The 16728-nt window shown below is 41.9% G+C and overlaps 1 protein-coding gene across 2 annotated transcripts in view; it reads right to left on the reverse strand.

Annotated features, from left to right (window-relative positions):
- RAP2A (RAP2A, member of RAS oncogene family) overlaps window positions 1-15196 on the reverse strand; it is a 51840-nt gene extending 36644 nt beyond the window's left edge. For both annotated transcript variants that reach the window (XM_090258317.1, XM_090258316.1), the window contains exon 1: window positions 14622-15196. In XM_090258317.1, coding sequence (XP_090114443.1) covers window positions 14622-14935 — 314 coding nt within the window. In that variant the 5' untranslated portion in view covers window positions 14936-15196. The remainder of the gene's footprint in view (window positions 1-14621) is intronic.
- Between the last annotated feature and the right edge of the window lie 1532 nt (window positions 15197-16728).

A 16728-nucleotide genomic window follows, 5' to 3' on the forward strand; every position in this document is an offset into this window, starting at 1 on the left:
ACAAACAAAAAAAGCTGGGGTAGCAATACTTATACCAGACTAAATAGACTTCAAAACCAAGGCTATAACAAGAGACAAAGAAGGACCCGGCCATTTCATTTCTGGGTATTTATCTGAAGAAACCAAACACGAAATTGAAAAGACTTATACATCCGTGTGCTCACTGCAGCATTCTTTACAAATGCCAAGATATGAAAGCAACCTCAATGTTCATCGGTAGAAAAATCCACCGGCTTTCTAGAGAGCTCAGGTTATTGGGCCCATAGATGAGCATTTCTTCTTCTCTTCAACAATAAACAGCTCGGGGGAAGAGAATATCAATTATACGTGACATGTACCAGTTGGTTCAACTGGCGTAAGATTGATTGGTGACGTCTATTAAAAATGTGTGTTTTTTTTTTTTTTCATTCGAACGAGCAGAAGTCACAGGTGACAGACGGAAAAAGCAAAACAAAACAAACACACAATAAAGGAGCTGGAAACGTGCTATCGGCCGCGGGACGGGGCCCGGCAGCCGCCAATGGAGAACGATGAACCAGGGATATCTGCACAGGACTCAAGCCAACGCTGAGGCAGAAGAGGCCAGAAACAGTCGTAGGAAATCACGGTGGGAGCACGGGGGCGGGGGTGGGGGTGGGAAGCAGAATGTCTTCCACAGTCCCCAGCGGTGATCGGGCTGGCACGAGACGCTGTAACGACAGGTCCAGTATGGCAGTGGCTACCGGGGCAGGGGGACAGCAAGAACTCACTGGGTGTGAGAAACTCGTCCTGACATCTTCATTCCCAGGGCAAAAGCCCTCTCTCCCCAAAGAACTCATACCTGAGCTGTGCAACAGTCTCCTAACTGGTCCCACCTCCAATTTCTCACCCCTCTGCTCTACCCTCTAGGCCCCTTCGCAATAATGATCTCCAAACATCGCTTTCACACTGTCCTCTCCCCGCCTCCCCTAGCCCCTAGCTCAGAAAAACACACGGTGGCTTCACAATGGCGAGGTCAAGCCTATCCCTCTGTTAACAGACAAGGCCGACTACCATTGAGTCCCTGGTAACATCAGGACGGAATGCACTGCCAAGGGGGAAGGAGCTGCATTTGGATTTAGAAGACCTGGGAATTAGCATCAGCTTTGATCCCTTGAATACATCATACAACATGACCTTTCTGGGCCTTAGATTCCTTGTGTGGGAAACAGAAATACTGGCGAATAGGGAGTATCAGTGAGGGTTTAGTTGGTGCCAGACACTACACTGAGCAGTTGCGAGTACTACGGACCCTGTAAAGTACTACAGAAATGCTGATGACTCTTTTCTAAGTTCTCCCCAACCATCCAGTAGTAAGTAGTTCTAGAATCTTAATTGTGGTGATCTATTCGTGAGAGTCCATAAAGTTTCACTTCGTATCTTAGCTCCTTTCTCTGGCCCCAGTCCCCTGGCAAGGAGAGCCAGGTCTAACTCTTTAGCTGGAAGACCATTAACCCTTGCGGAAAAGATCTGAGAAAAACAAGATAGGTAAGCAGTCTCTCTAACTGGAGGCTGACAATTTACCGTCTTATTTAAACAGAAGTATCTTTTTTTTATCCTTTTCTCACTCCCAACACTGAGAAGCCATCACTAGATGTCAACCATAGTGCTCAAGCCCTGGTAAGACAATGTGGGGTAATTAAAAAAAAATATATATATATATAAGGAGGAAAACAAAACTCAGTAAAACTCGGAGTCCTCAAGTAGTCTTGTGTCTGCCTTGAGCCAGCTGTGCTGCCTTTGAAGTTACATCTGGAAGCCCAGGAAGGAAAGGGCCACGCATGTTTTCTCTGTGGCTGGATCTCCAGGGCTGGAATCAATTCTGGACACTTATAGGCACACAAATGGAATGGGTTACTGAAGTGAGGATCTTCAGATATGACAGTCTTTGCATGTAGCCCATAGTGAAAATGTCACAGAAACAATGCAAACATATCCATGGTCACCAGGCTGAAAAAGCACTTTTGGATGTACACTCTGCACTGTTTTATTTGTTTTTTATTCTTTATCATGCCTTGCATTAGATGCTGAAATGCTTACACTGACGGGCAGCATAAGGGGTCTCCAGAGATTTGAAAGGAAATGGTCAAAGTACAGAAGGTAATGGATGACCTGAAGGGACCTTTTTCCATAAATTCAACAAACATTTACTGGGTGCTTTTTATGTACCAGGTGCTGGGTGTCAAAACTGAAGCAGATTACCACCAGATACACAGAAGCTTTTTTTTATTGTGTTAACATAAATTAGGCACTGTATGCCAACTGCCTTCATAAACAATATACACTGTGGTAGAGGGAAGGGGGAGGACGCAGTGAGGACTGTTATTGCAAGAAGTCACAAAAGGTGTCCACATGGACTTAGATTTTCTCCTGAAACTGAACGTTAATATGCTATAGTCTTAATAAAATTACATGTGATCTTCAAAGTGCAGTTAGTCACGTGTTGGAGGGGACAGTAAAATGACACAGGACAGATAAATTGCGAGGGCATATGGTAGGTGCTTGCGTCAATTTGTCACCTTTTAAGAGTTAAGATACAGTCTTTCATTCACTTATCACTTACTTTCAATAAATATTTCTTAAAACATTTCGTTTTTCCAGATAACTATTGCTGTGTCAAAAAACTAACCCAACTACCTTCTCTGGGCACTAGCTAATCTATTGTTTCCTCTCAATTTTCCATAAGTCAGTATACTTTTCTACTGCTTTCTAAAATAATTATTCTGCTCAAACCATTCTATAACTAAATACAAATAGAAAATAAGATTTCGTTTCCAAGGAGGATCAAAATTACTAAATATAACAGACGCTCCTCAACTTTCTCCTGATAAACCCACTGTAAATTGAAAATACTGTGAATCAAGAATGCATTTAACACACCTAACCGACTGAACATCATAGCTTATAGCCTGGTTGACCTTCAGTGTGCGTAGAACGCTCACATTAGCCTACAGCGGGAGAGAACCATCAGACCCAGTGCTTACGCTGTAGAGTAGCGGCTGTTGCTGTTCGCGCACGTGAGCGCAGGGCTGATGGGTTGCTGCAGCTCCCTGCCCTGCGTCACGAGACAGTATCGTATCATGTGTTTCTAGCCTGGAAAAAGATCAAAATTCAAAATTCAAAGTATAGTTTCTATGGAATGCATATTGCTTTTGCACCATCATCAAGTCAAAAGAATCTTAGGTCGAACCATTATAAGTCAGGGACTGTCTGTACATATGATTGGCATTAGTCTTCTAGACAGATTTTTGAACTTCTATGATGATATAGAATGCAAAAAAAAAAAGTCCTCAGAAAAGGTGGCCTGGTAAAAGCAATATTCTTGGGTGGAAAAAAAACTGTGAAATTTAAGGAGTCGGATTGTTTAAAAAAATATATCTTGCCCTGACTAGTTTGGCTCAGTGGTTTGGACACTGTCCTGCAAACCAAAAAGTCACTGGTTCAGTTCCTGGTCAGGGCATATGCCGGGGTTGTGGGACAGATCCCCAGTTAAGGGTGTGAGAGATGTAACCCATCAATGTTTCTCTCTCTCTCTTTTCCTGCCTTGCCCTCTGTCTAAAAAATAAATAAAATCTTCAAAAAAAACCCAACTTCTATATATATAACTAACACTGTCAAATGTACACTTATTTATAGTGCATTGTGGCAGATAGTTATCTTGCGGTTATTTTGCATAAAGCCCAGGGCAATGTGATGTAAATAAAGTGGTTTAAACTACAGCATTTGATGTTGACAGTGATGACTTTTACACAAAGGCAGATAAAATTTCTGGAATCAGTTTATGAAAACTGTCAACACATTACTATATATATCCATACAGACTATTAAAATTACCTTCACCCTATGCAGTTTTTGATATTTCTAAAAAGGTCTATTATCAACTTCTTAAAAAAGAAAACTCATTCAGCAAGTATTTAATATTGTATGCCTGTTTACTTTTTATAAAGTATTTTTTTATATTTAAAGTATACGCATTAAAAAATCATCACAATCTTCTGTGAGTCACAAAAACATACTGTCCCATTGAAAGTCAATGTAGTCTCCTGAGAAAGAGAAAGCCTCAAAGCATGTAGGTCTATGCTCCAAGTTCTAGAACCTACTGTACCAGCACTTCAGATTCAGAGGCAAGAGCTAAGGTAAAAATGGAACTGAAATACTAGATAGGCTGTATCATTTATCTACAGATGGTAAGGAGTCTAATTCCTAAGAAGTCACAAAGGAGTACACTGTTTCATAAAGTCAGATAAATGCCTGGGTTTCACTCCTATTTCTGTAAATTTTGGTGAAACATTATTGATATTTTAGAGTTACTATATAAAGAAACACTTTACAGTCATTACTTTATCATTTATTATATTATACCCATATTAGGGATGAGGAAACTGAGATGCAGACAATGTTAATGTGGCTGTAATTACATAACTAGTATGTACTGGAGCTCAGCTTTAGTGGCAGTAACACTTAACTGTCTTCAGAGTTGAGGTTAGATCAGTATGCACAATTTAATACTGAATTACAGCAATTATAATATTTATAGTACTTGTTATGTTCATTGGAAACCTAAGGATGGATTAATTTAGAACAAAATTCTCCATCCAAAATGGAGAAAAACACTCTTGAGGTTTCATTTATGGGGAGCTGTAAAGATACCTAGTAAAGAAGAAAATACTAATATATACTGAATTATTAATATGATGTAGGATTTCCACATTTGAGTTATTAATTTTTAAGGGGTTACTCCTAGGAAAGCAAGACAAATAAAGCTCCTAAATGCTTTAAGTAGAGGTTTACAGTGTTTCTCTTGGGCAATTTTACTAATTGATTTTAAGATATCTGTAAGTAGTTATCTTCATCTAGTTTTACTGTCTTGTAGGGAAAGCTGAATCAATATTCTCCTGGACAGATGCAGCAAATCTCTTAAAAAGATCAGCTTCCAAAACTCCTGATGTAGTAACAGAGAATACTTGCAAATCACATGCTAGTCCGAGTCCTTCTACAGTAGCCTTTTCTCTGTCCCAAATTTTTACAAGGCAGGAGCTATCCTTCCTTATCAGAATGCACAAACTCACAAAAGCAGGTCCTTATATTTCTAATATGCACAACAGTAATAAATGCTTCCTCAGAAGATACACTTTATGTACGTTTTCTCAGTGACTAAATAGTATCTGTCCCTGTACCAGAGGAAGCATACACTAGTTCATGTTGGGAAGTACTTCGTTGTCACAGCATAGCTGAAAACTGAAAACGCGGGAAGAGAGGATAAGAGTTGTTTCAAAATACTAAAGAGAAAGTTTCATTTATTTTTCTTAGAGTTAAATGTTTTAGGATAACAGTTTTCAAATTGCATGTGACAAGATCAGTTTAATGGCTGAAGGGGAGCATTTAAAAACAATGAAATAAAACAGAAGAAAACAATAAAATGGAAAGTATACTGGTAACAGAAAAAAACACAATCAAGATTAAATTTAAAAAAAACAGAAAGTACAATACAAGCAACATAGGAAGTGTAACTGTTCTTTCGTGAAACTTTGGTTTCAGCTGCATGTAGCTCTGCCTGTGTGTGCATCGTTCACAGTGTGAAAGACATTTCTTACTGAGGGCCAGGATTAAGGAAGTGTGAATGTCACTGCTGTGTGAATGCGTAGAAATAGACAGAGATGTGCTATCTTATCAATAAATCTTTTACAAACAATTAAAACATTATAAAACACTAAAAGAAACTGAATAAGACTCAAATAAATGGAAGGATATTCTGTGCTCATGGATGAGAAGAATTAATATTGTAAAAATGTCCATACTACACAAAACAATCTACAGATTCAGTGCAATCCCTATCAACATTCCAATGGCATTTTTCACAGAAATAGAACAAACAATCAACCCTGAAATCTGTATGGAACTACAAAAGACAATGCTAGTCAAAGCTACCTGAGGGAAAAAGAACAAAGCTGGAGACATCCTGTTCCCTGATTTCAAATTCTATTACAAAGCTATAATAATCAAAACAGTATGGCACTGATATAAAAACAGAGACACAGATCAATGGAACACAATAGAGAACATGGAAATAACCCTGTGAATATATAATCAACTTATTTATAATAAAGAAACCAAAAGGATGCAACAGGGAAAGAACACTCTCTTCAGTAAATGGTGCTGGGACAACCAGACAGCTACCTGCATAAAATGAAACTGGGTCACTTTCTACACCACACACGGAAATCAACTCAAAGTGGGTTAAAGACACCAGTGTAACACCGGAAACCACAAAACTCCTAGAAGGAGATACAGTGGGTAAGCTCCTTGACACGAGACTTGATTTTTTGGATTTGACACCAAAGGCAAAGGCAACAAAAGCAAAATTAAACAAGTGGAACTACATCCAACGAAAAAGCTTCTGAAAAGCAAAAGAAACCATCAACAAAATGAAAGGGCAACGTACGACATGGGAGATGATATTTACAAATCACGTATCTGATAAGGGATTAATATCCGAAGTATATAAACACGCAAAACTCAGTAAGAACACAACGCGATTAAAAAATGGGTAGAGAATCGGAATACACGCTTTTCCAGAGAAGACATACAATGGTCAACAGGTACACAAAACGGTGCTCAACACCACTAACCATCAGGGAAATACATGGAAATAAAAATAACGATGAGATTTCACCTCACACCTGTTAAAATGACTTTTAGCAAAAAGACAAGAAGTATCAAGCATTGGCAAGAATGTAAAGAAAAGGGAATCCGTGGGCACTATCCGTGGGAATGTAATTGTTGCAGCCACCATGGGAAACAGTATGGAAGTTCCTCAGAAACTTAAAAACAGAACTACCATATGATCTAGCAATTCCCCTTTGGGTATTTATCCTAAGTAGACAAAAGCACTGCCTCAAAAAGATTATTTGCACTCCCAGGTTCAATGCAGCTTTATATATCATAGCCCAGACATGGAAACAACCTAAGCATCCACTTACTGATGGATGGATAAAGAACAACACACACACACACACACACACACACACACACACACACACACACACTGGAATATTATTCAGCCATAACAAACCAAGAAAACCCTGTCATATGTGACAACATGGATGGACCTTAAGGGCAACGTGCTACAGGAAATAAGTCAGACAGAGAAAGACAAATGTGGTATGATCTCACTTATGTGTGGAATCTGAAACAAAACAAAACAATACTGAACTTACAGATAAAGAGAAAAGATCGGTGGCCAACAGAGGCGGGCCTGGGGGCTGGGAGTGGGGAAGGGAGGGCGAGGGAGAAGAGATGGCTGAACGTGGTCCAGAAGTACAAACTTCCGGTTGTAAGATAAGTACTGGGACACACACCACGGTGACTATAGTGAACCGTATTGAATTGTACACGTGAACATTGCTAAGACAGTAGACCATTAACATTCTCATCACACAAAAAATCAAAACCATGTGTGATGATAGATGTTAACTAAACTTATTCTGGGAGTCATTTCTCAGTATACACATATATAAAATCATTATGTTTTATGAGCCATAACATTCGTAAGTGTTTTAAGTAAAGGTTTACAATGTTATTCTTGAGTACTTTTACTAAGTCAAAAAACCTAAAATTAATATAATGGTATGTACCAATTATATTCAATACCAATAAATAAGTTTTAAAAACCTACAGAAATGATAAATCACTCTATTTCTCCCCCCGCAAAAAAAATCAATTTTGGTATGTTTTCAAATCTTAAACATAGCAAAACAAAAACATTTAAAAACACCACAGAAAACAAGAACAAAACAAAAAAACACCACCTTTCCCATTCTGCCATTGATTCTATCAACATTTTGACTAAAAAATAATATGTAATCACAAGGGTACTTAATTTACATGCTGCAATCTACTTTAAGTGGCTTATTGAGATAGAGTTGTCAGCCCTGGGTGATGAGTACGTTTCCAGCATTAAGTAACCAAATGCATCAAATTTCCAAAGACTTCCAATTGTTGCTTTGCTTCTGGACTTCCCAAACCATAACTTAAAAATAAGACACTGACATTTGAATCAGAAACCTAGTAACCTTATTTTAGCTCACATGCTTAAAAACAAAAAACAAAACAAAACAAAAAAACCCAACTCACTTCACAGCAGTGACCCTTAATTTAAACTGAAATGTATTAAAAATCAGGGTAGTATGGGTGTATTAGTTTTCCCACAAGAATAAAAGGCAAAACAGTTGGACTGTATATTATGGCTGATATTTTCGAAAAGGTTTCAATCTTTTAGAAGTCTAAAGTTAAATCTATTCAAATATTATGTTTAGTATATACCATGTGAAAATCTTAGCAACTAGAAATAAGCTATTTTAAAATATTTTATAACTTGAAAATTTGCCAATATATTTCTATTTTACTTATACATTTTACTAAAATGCAGATGCCTAAAATCATAGCATTACCATCATTAATACTGTTCCACTATAAGATCTGGTTTGATTTGGTAAAGCACAAAGGTATGTTTAAGAAACTTCTCCCTGTCAGGCTGAGAAAAAACTTTAATCTAATGAAACTGTCAAAGTGACAAATGAAAAGGCAAATATACATGGCGTATTTCTGCACACCATTAAAAGTACATGATACATTTCCTGCAGAAATACTCTCTCTAATTTTTACTTCTGTAACTACTACTCTGTGTCCATCAGTTTGAACTCTTTTGACAGTCTATTCCTACACACAAAATTTTCCCAAAATTTAAAGAACTTGTCACTCTTTTTATACAATAGACCGGAAAAACATACGTACATAAGAAAACAGTGGGTTAAGAACAGATGGAGGGAAACAGATAACAAAGCTGAAACAGAAGCAAAGGAAGCCCTAGAGTCAGGCCACACATCCTTCCCCAGGCTCAGGTTCTGAAGACACTGGCTTAGAAATTGTGTAAAATGAAAATTATCCTTGAAGAAACAAAGTCCTGAAATTAAGTATGGTATCTATGGTCTTTATGTAAAGGTCGCTGCTCAGAAATGTGTATAAGTGCATAATCTACGCATTTTAATGAGCCACGTAGAGCTGCACAGAAGACAGCATACAGAAATTAATTTACTCAAGTGCATTGCTACTGAAAACCTTTCCAGCTCTGTTGGCACTAACATTGGTTGTAGCCTCTAAAAACATTTTATCAGTTCCTCCATCTCCTCCTTAATGTTTATCAGTTAATTAATTATCCAACTTTTTCCTAAAGGAGAGCTAGAAAGTCAACGTTATCCACTTGCCTAGTGGCCTGAATATTTCTCATTCACTGGACAGTCACACCACCTTTCAAATCGCTCATTTGTTCTTGTCAGAAGATTTATCAATATGCAGAGACTGTTTATATCTTTTGTCTGTGTGCAGTGGAATGGTTGGCTGACTATTTAAATTACTTTTGATCCCTCTCCCTTAAAAAAAATCATTATCATGATTCCTCGGATTATAGCTTTTATTGATATAATTATTACCAAATCTCAAACTAGACCAGATTTGCAGATCACAGGCTGCTGGTTCTTTAAGATTCACATTAAACCAACTAGAGAGAAGAACTCACAGGATGTTAAGAGCTGAAGGAAGAATATCTATTCCATCTGCAAAGGGAGCTTAAAAAAAGAAAACTCCCATGCTGGGATGGCAAAAAGAAAACTATGTTGTAACGTTCTCGTTTTACAATGAAACAAAACAAGTTTCCCTTTCAGGAAAAAACTTGGAGCTATAAAAAGTGAGGCATGGGTTTTAGGCTCTGTACCTCGGAGGACCAGATTTTTCTTTTTTTTTTTTAAAATCCTCACCCTAGGATAGGCTTACTGATTTGAGAAAGGGAAGTGGGTGGGGGGAGAAACCCTGATGGATTGGTTGCCTCCTGTGTGCACCCCAACTGGGGACTGAACCCATAACCCAGGTAGGGGTCCTGACTGGAAATCTAACCACCACCTTTTGGTGTACGGGACAACACTCCAACCAACGGAGCCACCTGGCCTGGCTTGGAGGCCCAGATTTTGATTATAAGTCGGGTTACTGGAGGTATCAAACTGGGGAAGGAGGTGTTTGTGGAGAAAGGAATGTAGGCAGCCTCCAGAAAATTCACTTGCTCAGGATGAACATCATTTGATGTGCTCACTGGTTTTGGCTCATAGTACCAATCTGTTATGGGTCAAGATTTATGTGTAGCAATTGGCAATCTGCCTCTCTTCTAGAGTAGGTTTTTATAGGGCTCCTTATTGTGACGAGAAAAAGCGCAAACAATCATTGTGGCACTCGAAAGTGATCACTGAAATGATACAGAAATAGGAATAATAAAAAATAGTTACTTATTTACTTTGGGTAGTGCACATCAACCACCGATTCTCAACTCTTTCCCCAATCTTATAATGCCTTCTACTATTACAAAGTAGGAAGTCTCTCTATATCCTACAACTCTCAAGTCCTATCCTTGGCTATATTCATTTCTAATTTCTGTTTCCAGCCCTGTCTATCCATTTCTATCTCTCTATGCTCTACCCAACGGATTTCATCTACTCTGCAAATGTGAACGACACAGCTCATCCTGAGTCTTTAGATTCATACATACACTGACGTGCCAGGCTTTACTCAGATATTCCAATTACTTATTAGGTGCATCTATCCGGATGAGTCCCAACTCCAAAGCTTGAAATAATCTCCCTCAGCCATTCCTCCATAATTCTATTCACTCATTTTCAAAATGTCAAGGTTACTTCTGACCTTTCCCTGTTCCTCTCCCATTCAATTTAATTCATTCTTAACGACATTATTTATATCCATTCTTTCCTGTTTCTACAGACACCATGTTAATTCAGAATCTTTATACTCCATAGAGAAAGTAGATTCTCACAGTATTTCACAACTATTCTTCTCACCCGTGGTCTACTGCCACTAAGCCATACATCGTATCACCCCCACGTTACTATTTCTGTAACAATTCTGACCATGGCCTTTGACTGCTAAGATCAAGTCCAAAGTCTTCAACTTCCTTTAACTTTACACCTTTAAACCTTATCTCCTCTCACACTTCTATATAAATTCCTAGTTTAGCTAATCTGGTCTATTGAACAGCTAACGAACACATTCTATGCATTTCCCAACTGCTGACACTGTGCTCCTCATTTTTTAAGGTTCATATTAAACTTCACCTCTTCCCTCGTTGCCCTGGCTAGGTAGAACTCTCATAGAATGTTCTGGCTGAAGGAGGATCATTTACTCCGTCTGCAAAACGAGCTTTAAAGAATCATTTCCTTCACATATAAAATGAAAATGTTTGGGAAAACTGAGGCTAAAGGACAATAAAAATATTTTTCCTTCAGAACACTAGTTTTTTTCAACATATTTTAAAAAAATTGTTTCCTTTTTACCAGTAACTGTGCTAGCCATATGGGATTAGAGTTTAATGACCAACTGTAGGTAAATCGTCACACAATAATTAAGCTTTCATGAGTGCTGCAAGAAGGAAGTACAGCTTGCCACTGAAGTCTGAAGCCCCTCTGCTTGAGAGAAGGGCAAAGCAAGAAGTTAATCCTGAGTGGGAAAATGTGAAGGAGTTAACTCAACTGAGGAGGAGGAAAGCTTCCCCTGAGGAGGAAGTCTTCTAAGCTGGGGGAGTGAACTCTGTGCAGGATTTCCACAGGCAGAAGAGAAGCCCAGAGACAGGTACTCAGAAAAGACTGAAGGAAGGTTTGGGGTTGGAATCTAAGGGATGAGGAGTGTTGCCACTGGAGCTTGTGAAGGCAGGGGCCCAAGAGCACACTCCGCCTGCCTGGGAAGGTCATGTTCAAGATTCCTGGGCTTTATTCTAAGAATAACATGCCTTGTTCCAATATACTTCAAGTCAGGACCATGGCTTACCCTGGGAGAAATGAGAAAAGCAATTATGAAATAGGAAAGAATTCTAGTTTATTCTACTTGAAACATTTTCTGTATTCCTACCACTCTTCCCTGTGTAATTTCATCCAAAGTCAAGTTAAACAAAAAAAGAAAGCATATCGATTTATAAATAGTCATTTTCAGTTGGTCCATTGACAAAAGCTCGTGTATATACACATACGTCTATGCACCTGTAAATACTTAAGGGAGGACTGGCTTGCTTTATATTTTTGAAAGGAAAAATCGGCCATACAACAATTCAATGAAAAGCTGCATTTCACTGTTTGGTCATGCATCAGTGCGAGACTTCAAGTTAAATGTCCATTCTCCTGCTCATAAGACCTTTAAAAAAAATTTTTTTTAATTGATTTTAGCGAGAGAGGAAGCGGGGCTGGGGGAGAAATGACCTGCAGCCTTAGTGTATTGGGACAACACTCTAACCAAGTGAGCTACCTAGCCAGGGCCATTAGATCTCAATAAGGAGAAGTATTTCAAGGGATCATCAACAAATCTTTTTAAGGATTACTTTACCCCTAATTGCTTTTGAGCCCCATCTTGTTTATACTACGTAATGAATCTCAAAATGCAATCACAAATTTATTTCCTATAATATTACAGTTATATTAAGAATAAAATTTAAAGAAGGTAGGGTGACAAAGTTATTATTAGTAATGGAATAACTGGAATTTTGGAGCAATTTCTTTGTTCAATGTATTGTGTTGGGCACCTTAACCCTTTGAGTGCCAAGCGTAATTTGAAATTTGGATCAACATGAGAAAGAGGTATATCAATATATAACCTGAGGTACAAGAAAAGAGAATAAAACATAAAATACAAATCATCCCATTGTTATTTACATTGATAGCCGTTGAGGAAAGAGTCGCTGGGAGAGACGCTGGCAATTCTGGGAAAATTTGTCAGCGTCGCTCACAGTGACGTTGGCGCTCAAAGGGTTAAAATATATCTCATTTAATTCTAAGACAGACTCTGAGGGTGTATGCTATACTCTATGTCACAGATCAGGAAACTGAAGCTCAGAGACACAAGCATTTTCCCGAAACGCACACACCTTCGACCTGCATTGTCCCGTACGGTGGCCGGGAGCCACGTGTGGCTCGTAATCGAGCACTTCAGATACGGCCAGTCTGAATTGGGACCCTCTGTAAGTGTAAGCCATACACCGGATTTTGAAAATGTAGTGTGAAAAAGGACGTAAAGTACATCAACGTAAAATACACCACTAGTTTCTGAATACTGATTATATGCAGAATGATAATATTTTGGACACAGTGGGTTAAACAATTTGCAATATTGATTGAGAATGGAGAAGTAAAAAGCTACCAGGTTCATATCTGAGAACAGCAGCATAGGCCAGGAAAATACCCAATTCATTCCAGTTTGAAATTTATCGGAAGAAATAATAAACAAAATTTTAGTTTAGTTCTTACGTTGTGTAGTCAATGAGTTAACAGGGGAGGTGGTCTTGGGGAGAGGATCTCCCCTGTGACCTCATACGTTGCATTAAAAATCCGTGGCTGGTAACGAGTTTTGGGAACCCCCTGAGTACCCACGACTTGGTCCTTGCTCTTTCTCAATGAATGCGATCGTGTCTCCAGTACACCTACACGTATCTTTCTGTAAATGTCTTCCGATTTTGGGCTATAGGTCAAATTATGTGGGAAATAATAAAATGACTGTATCAAAATTATGAGCAACTATTAACTATAAGAATTAATGTAATTAAACAGTAATTAGAAAGATTTGCTAAAACTTTGAACTAAGATATTATTACACTTCTAATGCTTGAAATAAGGAAAAATACACGAAGCCCATTTAGAGAAAACATTTTAAGTTATTTATACTACCAGCCATAGTTTCAAAGTACATACTTTAGAAAAAGAGTTTGTATTACGAAAGAGCTTAGCTACATTAACTTTACATTAGATAACATACTTAAAAAGAAAAGAAATAGATAACATATGTAAGTTACAGCTTGCAAGAAACTTCTGTTTTGTTTCCAGTAATGCCTTTTTCTGTCTCTTTTTTTTGAGGGGGGAGGGTAAGGAAGCTAGATTTTTTAAAGTTAACATCCTCTCAGCCCCACTGAGTTGTTAAGATGTCCTCAAATAATTTGATAATCTGTCTTTAAAGTTTTGTCCTAATCGAAGAGTTCGATTTCAAAAGCGCCTTGGCACCAATCTTTTAGGAGATGAGCTAGGTCTCTTTCCTCCCGATTTGACATTTTTACTAGGACACTGTTATGTGCGAGCAGTCTTTTGCTGTCAAATATTGCAAAGGTAGATTTTTCGGCTGTTCAGTCTGAATAAGCTCCACTCTACGTGAACAGCGGCCCTCTTCCCATCCCAAACCAACGCCCCTCCTCGACCCCCTGCAAGTTTTAAACTTTGTTTCCTTTGGGATTCTGCACAAGCGCTCCTAACAGTATCCAAGAGACAAAGAGCTGAGCTGTGGGTTCACGGGATACCAAATTTGAGTTGTGAAACAAAGCCCTCCAATTTGAGATCCGAGATGAAGATGATGGTGATGCTGGCAAAATGAAAAAATACCAGAAAGCACACGACCCTCGAGGCGTCTCCTAGTCAGAAGCCCCTGCCCGCGGGCCACCCCCGAGCACGCAGAGGGAGACGCAGAGCTGGCCCCGGCGGCCCGGAGCAGCCCCCTGCCCGCGCCCCCAGCCCTCTCACCGCTTCACGCGGATGATCTGGTCCCGCATGGGCTTGATGTCCTGGAAGCTCTGCTGGTTGACGAGGCTGTAGACGAGGATGAAGCCCTGGCCGTTCTTGATGTACAGGTCCCGCATGGACGCGAACTGCTCCGTGCCCGCGGTGTCCAGGATCTCCAGCACCGACGGCGACGAGTCCACCTCGATCTCCTTGCGGTAGAAGTCCTCGATGGTGGGGTCGTATTTCTCGATAAAGGTGCCGGTCACGAACTGCACGGTCAGGGCGGATTTGCCAACCCCGCCCGAGCCCAGCACCACCACTTTGTACTCGCGCATCGTCCCTCCGCGGCCGTCGCCGCCGCCACCGCCCGCGACATAGACCTACGCCCGCTGCGCTGCGTCCCCGGACCCTGCCCCGGCGGCCGACCCCGCCGCCTTATGCGGCCTCCCCCGCCTCGCAGCCGCTGCAGCCCTCCGGGCGCCGGCGGAGGGAGCAGCGGGCATGGGCCAAGCCGAGCAGCAATGCGGCCCCGCGGGCGCGGGCAGGCACTGAGAGCGAACAGCGAGTGGGAGCCGCCGGAGCCGCCGGAGCCGCCCGAGCCGCGGGCCCGCAGTGATGCCCGCCCCGCCCCGCCCCTCGCGCCTCCACGCCCAGCTCCCCGCCTGTCGCCACCGCCCACCGCCGCCGCTTTCCCCGGCGCCAGAGCGCGCGCGCCCGAGCCCAGGCTCCAGCCGCAGGGCGGCCGGGGGCGGGGCCGGAGGCCGGGGCGGGGCCGGCGGCCTAGCCCCGCCCCTGCCCCAGCCCCCTGTCGCCTAGGCGACCGGCAGCGCGCGCTCCCGGGAGGCTCTGCGCAGCGCGGTAGCCTTGGCCCGCGTTTAGATAAACAGCCACCTTGGCCACCCAACGACACCCTCGCCCGCACTCCTGGGCGAACTCCAGGGCCTGTGGACTGAGCATGCGCAGTTCGTCCGCCGGAGACGGGAACCCCGTCAACCTGAGAATCCCACGCTCAGAATTTGGCGGAGAGGAGATGTTAGAGGGACCAGAACGATCTCCAGCAATCGCTGAGGAGGGAAGTGAGAAGACACGGACAAGGTTCCAAAAGGTGGCCTTGGCATGAGGTTCGTGCGCGACCCCACCCGTTGTGTCACCATTCCTGAGTTTTGATTTTATCTTTTATAAACAGAACGAGAAGCTTTAAGGGGCCGAAGGTAAACACAACAAAATAAAGCTGTGTTTTAAGTGTCAGGACACTGAGTGAGAGGTGACAGGTCATTGCAACCCGCTGCCCGAGGCGAAGACCGAAGACTGTGGAAGCCAGGCCCGCTCCAGGGGACGTCGCCTGGAGTCTGGCCACCTTCCCCCAACCCTGCCCTTCTTCAGTGCGCGGCTGAAATGGAGCTCTTCCCACGCCCTGCCAGCTACAGCCCTTGGAAAACCGGGACAGCGGTGCCCAGGGACACCTCATAGCAACAAACAGCTGGGGTACCTAGCAGGAAGCTGGGATTCATTCCAGCCAACCAGACCACGTCTCTGGACCCCATGATACCATTCTTGGCCAATAGAGAGTCGCTTCGGAACACGTGACGCCCCACCCACCAGCCAATGGGGAAAAGGTCTAGTGGCAGGATCAGCCAAAGCACCTCCCACTGCCTGGCCAAGCTGGGCGTGCTCCGCCAGCCAATCGTAGGCGAGCTGGCGAATGACGAGGGCTTGAGCTCAGCCAACCAGAGTGCACGAGTCCCTTGCCACCAAGGGCAGGTAGTGTGGAGACACCGCCCCGGGCTGGTGGCGCTTGGGAGGGGTCCGCGATTGCGGGGCTGTCGCTACGCTCTTTTCCAGCAAAGGGACAAGATGTGTTTCGGGAGAGAGTGATGACTTCCGCTGTTAGCTTCGTCTCCGTGATATTCTGCCTGAAACGATGGGCATGATCATAGTGCTGAGGGATGTGGACTGAATCGTGGGATGAATCGAGGAAACAGGGACTTTCTGTCTTGGGCTTGAGGCGTGTCCCGGTGCTTAGGGAGACTCGCCGCAGCAGTGGCTCGGGTCCTCCGCGCGACCCTCCTGCAGCATTTTTAACAACCCCGTTTCAAAACTTACCATTCTGTTTCTCTGTGGCATTAAA

Source organism: Furipterus horrens, unplaced genomic scaffold (assembly GCF_987537825.1).
Source record: "Furipterus horrens unplaced genomic scaffold, mFurHor1.1.pri manual_scaffold_12, whole genome shotgun sequence".
In the NCBI taxonomy this organism is placed as follows: domain Eukaryota; kingdom Metazoa; phylum Chordata; class Mammalia; order Chiroptera; family Furipteridae; genus Furipterus; species Furipterus horrens.